The following is a 6794-nucleotide window of genomic DNA, read 5'->3' on the forward strand; positions in this document are numbered from 1 at the left end:
TACATACATACATACATACATACATACATACATTCATACATACATACATACATACATACATACATACATACATACATACATACATACATACATACATACATACATACATACATACATACATACATACATACATACATACATACATACATACATACATACATACATACATACATACATACATACATACATACATACGTACATACATACATACATACATTCATACATACATACATACATACATACATACATACATACATACATACATACATACATACATACATACATACATACATACATACATACATACATACATACATACATAAATACATACATACATACATACATACATACATACATACATACATACATACATAAATACATACATACATACATACATACATACATAAATACATACATACATACGTACATAAATACATACATACATTCATACATACATACATACATTCATACATAAATACATACATACATACATACATACATACATACATACATACATACATACATACATACATACATACATACATACATACATACAGAGATATGGTGCATGATGTTGCGAAGTATACTTGTGATTTTCCAATGAATGACATGCGTGGAAATATAAATGGAAAAAACTTAAGTTCTAATAAAAATTTGGTGAATATTGTTAGAACTGATAACTTTTTTAATACTAATAATGATGAAACATTAGGATTTGACGCTGTGGATATTAAAGCAAATGATGTTTACAAATGTACAGTGAATACTAGTAAATACTGGTGCTGTTGATGCTTCGGCTGTTGGTGAGGTTGTTGTGGGTGACGTTTGTAGTGTGGTGGATATGAGTGGTAATGCTGTGAATGATGTTTGTAGTGTGATCGATATGAGTGGTGATGTTATGGGTGACGTTTGGAATGGGGTTGAAATGAGTGATGATGTCGTGAGGGATGTTCGTAGTGGGGTTGATATGAGTGAAATTGTCGTGAATAATATTGATGATAATATTAATGATGAAATTGATATATATGGTCATGAAGATATTGAGTTTGGTGTACAAAATAATGACGACGATGATGTTAATGATAAGATTCTGAATAATTTTTATGACATTGACGTGGATTTAAATTATGATTTTGGATTTCTAAATTCCTTATCAAATTATTATTCAACTATTGAATTTAATAACTTAATTTGTCATAAATCTGATATTCATTATGTAAATGTTATACATTTAAACTGTCGCAGTTTTGCCGCGCATTTAAATGATATATCTTTATTCATATATGGCATGCGTATCCTACCAGCAATTATAGCCTTGAGTGAAACGTGGTTTACAAACAATGAAATTAATAATAGTACGCACATTCAATTTCCAGAGTATATATTTGTGTGCAACAACAGGATAAATAAGAAAGGTGGTGGTACAGGATTTTTAATAAACAGAACTATTATTTATTCTAACTTACACAATAGCATTTTATACTCGTCTGATTTTTTTGAATGGTCGGGCATTACAACCAATATAAATGGTAACAAGCATTACTTCTTATGCGTTTACAAACCACCTGATGCCAACATAAATGAATTTATTTTGTCGCTTTCTGACTTTTTATTCAACACATTAAAGCCTGCGTGCAAATCCAAACTATATATCTTGGGGGATTTTAATATAAATCTGGCAGTTAACAATGCTTATTCACGAAACTTTATCAATAGTATGGCTGGTCTTGGATTGTTTTTTTTAATCAACCAACCTACAAGAATTACTGATTCAAGCTCTACTGTCATTGACAATATCTTAACTAATGACAACTGTAGTTTGATAAAAGGTATAATTTGTGAGGATATCACTGATCATATGCCTATTTTTGTATGCATTCCGCATAAAAATAATAAATGTAATAATAAATGTAGTAAACGTCCCTTAATCCATACCAGATTAACTGATGAAAAGAATATCCAAGAGGCCAATAGTATGCTGTCTGGCATAAAGTGGCCTGAACTCCAAGACTCTATTGTTTTGAATATTGATTATGATAATTTTTTTAGAATTTATATGAACTGTATAGACGTCGCTTGTCCCATGATAAGTCGTAGGGACCGCTTTAGGAAGCCATGGATGAATATAAAATTATATAACTGTTCCATCCATAAAAACACTCTATATAAAAAATATTTATTAAATCCAACGGCTGATAATTAAAAGACATATACTGTATGTATAGAAATCATTTTACAAAAATTAAACGAACACAAGAAAAACAATTTTTTGAAAATAAGTTCCAAAGTTGTAAAACCATTAAAGAAAAATGGAATACAATCAATAATATTGTCAAACCATGTACTAAAAAATCTCATCCCCTTCAAGGGAAACTTGATTTGACGGAAAAAATAGAAACTGTTAACAGCATCGATAAATTTTTTGTTGAAATGGGGCAAAGATTAATTGATGGCTCTACAAACGCTGATTATGTATCACCAAGCAGTGCTTGCTATCCTGCATTCCAGATGTATGACTCAACTCCAGATGAAATTATTTTAATTACTAATAAGATTAAATTAAAAAATAGTTATGACTTAAACTCTCTCTCCACAAAACTAATAAAAAACACTATCCACTATATTGCATCTCCACTTTCAGAATTATTTAATAAATCTATAAAAATCGGAAAATTTCCAAATAAATTGAAGTCAGCCAAAGTTTTGCCTATCTTCAAAAGCGGTGACCCTAACCAATTTGAAAATTATAGACCCATCTCAATTTTACCTGTTTTTTCCAAAATTTTTGAAAAATTAATGTTTAACCGAATGTGGAAATTTTTAATTAAATTTAATATTATTAACAAAAATCAGTTTGTTCCTAAATCGTCATCTGAGCGAGCAGTTGCAGAGTTGTACCGGTCTTTACTTAACGGCTTTGAATCCAAATCTTTTACATTGGGTATTTTCATTGATTTGAAAAAGGCGTTCGACATTATAAATCATAAAATTTTGCTATCAAAGTTGAAAAATTACGGATTTCGAGATGTTGCTTCTAGATGGCTAACGTCATATTTATGTGATCGTACGCAGCTTGTGTCGATTGATGGTATTGAGTCAGCTCCATCGACCATTCAGACAGGTGTGCCCCAAGGATCGATACTGGGGCCGTTGTTGTTTATTTTATTTGTCAACAACATTTTTCGGGTGTCCCATCATTGCACTTCAATTCTTTTTGCGGATGACACCAATGTATTTTTGACTGATAAGGATCCAGTAGTTTTATTTAATTCAATGAACGAAGAACTTAAAAAATATAATAAGTACTTCAAATTAAATAATATGGTATTGAACTTACATAAATCATGTTATATAATCTTTGATCCTAAAATTAGGACTAACAATAAACTTTTTGACAACTATTCCATAAAAATTGGCGTGAGTGATAGAGATAAAGTGATAGGCATTGTTTATAAGGCCCGTGACAAGTTGGATTGTGGTACTAAACTTATGCTGTATTATTCTTTTATTTACCCATACCTTATTTACGGCAACATATTTTGGGGCTCAACATTTAAGTTTTGGATTAATAAGGTGTTTATTGCACAGAAGTATTTCGTGCGCATATGTTTCGGCCTAAGTAAATATGATCACACCAGTTATGAAAAATAAATTTCTTACAATAGAAGAAATTAATAAATATATAACTTTAATTTTTTTGTTCAAAATAATCAACTATGACAATTATCAGTTTCTCTACTCTTTTCAGTTTACAAGTTCTGCGACTAGGCAACACGGCTTATTAAAAATACCAAAAAGTAGAACGGTCACAAATGATCGTCATTGGATGGTTAGAGGTGCCAAATTTTGGAACGAACTAGCGTATAACGCGTATAAATCGATGTCAATTGTCAACTTTAAACACGTTGTGAAATCTAAAATATTAAATTGTTAACTTTATTTTTGATGCGATAATAGGTAACTCTAATTTTATTCGATTTTCGTTTTAAATTAAACTGTTCTGAATTATATTATCAATTTATTGTTATTTTGTTTTTGAACATTTCTGTCCGTTTTATGTTACTAAAATGATATAATTTAATTGCACCATTTAGTTAAGGTAGTCTACACAAGTTTTTCTTTTTTGATTACCTGTTTTGACAAAATAAATTGGAAAAAAAAAATATCAATTGTTAACCGATTTTATTCAGATGTTTGACTGTTTAGTGTCACTCATCGCTGATTTGGTTTTAACATACATACATACATACATACATACATACATACATACATACATACATACATACATACATACATACATACATACATACATACATACATACATACATACATACATACATACATAAATACATACATACGTACATACGTACATACGTACATATATACATACATACAAACGTCTAAAGACATCTAAAGACCTAGTGATCTCGCTTTCAACATGCTTCATACGAGGAGAGCGCTGATGAGGAGCAAATATAATTGGCGCTATATAAAAACAAAATTTGATTTGATACACACACAACACACACATACATACACACACTCACATACACATACATAAATACATACATACATAAACAAATTTAAAAAGTAATCAAGATCAAGCGGAAAAAAATTTCTAACTTCATTTGTTAGCCTTTGCAAGCATCTATCATTGTATGTGTGTGTATATATTTGTGATTTGCATATTTCAATTTTATTTTTAATAATTTAAAATTTTAAAATGTGTATATTTGTTCAATTAAATAAATTTTCATGTACACGCAAATGCTTTTATGTGTGTGTGTGTGTGTGAGTTGTGCGTAAGCATCTACTGTCGATAATGTGTTGAATAGTTTGTAAACGGTTTTGTGCCTGGGTTCGCACGGTTTGATGAAGGATAGCAGTTTAACGATTTAACGTAAGCGACAGTTTCAATTAAAAAATATTTAAGAAAAAAGTTCGATTCGTTTTTATCACAAACATGGTATAAATACTTATACAAACAATTGGGAGCGCTGAAGACAAACATTTTCTCAGCCATTTACACATTTAACTGCATTTAACTCAGTCGTGATAATAATAAAAATAATAAAATTTATTTTTCATTTATTCGTTTATTAAAGACTAACAACGATATTTTAAAAAACTAATGTGTATTTGTTTAATTTTTGGTGCAGCGATGTTCAGGCAAGAAGTTTTCTATATAAGCTGTTCAACATTTTGATTGAATTTAAGCTACCTTAAAATGGTATTTGGAAGTAACATTAAAAGAATTGAATTAAACTTCTTCAAAATTTAATCCATATTATTTGATTATTTAATTAAGCAAATGATTAATTTTAATTGTCTTCAAGTTTTTGATGGAATGTTTGATATTAAAAAAATTTCAATAACTTTATTAAGTCTTTTTATATTGGGACAAGCTTCTCCATTATTTAAAACAACGACGATAACAACGCCAACAAAAACATCAACAACAACACCTCTGTTTGTGGCAAGAAATGTTGCAAGAACAAAAGTTGTTGAGAATCTTTATGATGCAAATGTTAGTCTAAATAACTACCAAACAATTTCATCACTTTTCGACTATAAATTTAGTAAAAGAATGTTTTTCTAGAAACAGTCTCGTAGCCAGAAATTTATTTGTTTTAGGACTGGGATTCTTAAAAAAAGTTGACGACCCTGTTTGTTCAATTTGAAGTATTTTATATTCAAATTTGGCAAAAATTGCTGTTTTACAGAGTCTCTACCAATTTGAAAAAAAGTTCATAAAATTTACATAAAGATTTTTTTAAATTTAATTTTAACAATAAAAAAACTATAATGGGTTTCTTCAGGTGCTTTGGCTACGTCTCTAATTTCTTATGTATTACTTTTTAAATATTTTTAAATAGAAAAACCTGTTAAATGAAATTTAGAAATATCTTGAGAAGTTCGGATACATGAAAAGCAAAGCACATAAAACCAAAGAAGCGGAATCATTGGTTGACCTGGAAACACCTCTGAAAATGTTTCAGTCATATCATAGCCTCCTTCCTACTGGTTGGTTCAATTCAAACTTTTGTTTGTAGAAAGATGTTCATGCAATTTGCTTAAATAACGAGTCCGATTCTAAAACTGCTAAAATTACAAAATTCGGTTTTGGTCTGGCATGAATTTTTCTAACTCTTGAGTCTTAAGTTGACAGAGAATGATTCATGTGTTATAATTATTTATTGTTATATATATATATATATATATATATATAATTTGGTACGAGGTTTTCAGAAAGACATGTTCGATTAAAAATAATACCCCAATTTGTAGTTATTTGCTTTATAAATAAGACTTTAACAAGACGTAATTTATCAGACTCATATTTATTTAAGTCCGTGATTTGGCTGACAGCCGTTTCGGCTAGTGCCATCGTCAGTCTAAAATTGCATGTATTAATTATTTAATTTAAATATTGTGTTGAATTATATGATATGAAAAGTTAAATCAATAAAATCAATTAAAAGTTACTGATAAATGTGGCCTAAAATAAATGTCAGCATGTGTGATAACCTTTGTAAAATCAACATATAAATAAAATAAGTTAAAAAAATATCATAGTATCACAAATTTAAAAGTGTGGTTGGTGACGTGTAACTACTGTTATAAGTAACTATGGAAAGTTTGTCAGATTGTTAAGTTAAACTTATTTTTATGTTGTTGAATTATTGGATATAATAAAATTGAATTGTTGATAATTGTTGATTAATATTTTTACATATATATATATATATATATATATATATATATATATATATATATATATATATATATATATA

General features: G+C 28.7%; 1 protein-coding gene across 1 annotated transcript; it reads left to right on the forward strand.

Annotated features, from left to right (window-relative positions):
• Nucleotides 1-883: 883 nt before the first annotated feature.
• HELRODRAFT_163815 (hypothetical protein) lies at nucleotides 884-3651 on the forward strand (the record flags this gene model as incomplete). Its single annotated transcript, XM_009027588.1, has 3 exons — nucleotides 884-2093; nucleotides 2369-2510; nucleotides 3375-3651. The coding sequence occupies 3 exons, from the start codon at nucleotides 884-886 to the stop codon at nucleotides 3649-3651; spliced, it is 1629 nt and encodes a 542-aa protein (XP_009025836.1).
• Nucleotides 3652-6794: the final 3143 nt, after the last annotated feature.

This window comes from Helobdella robusta (genome assembly GCF_000326865.2).
Source record: "Helobdella robusta unplaced genomic scaffold HELROscaffold_5, whole genome shotgun sequence".
NCBI lineage: Eukaryota > Metazoa > Annelida > Clitellata > Rhynchobdellida > Glossiphoniidae > Helobdella > Helobdella robusta.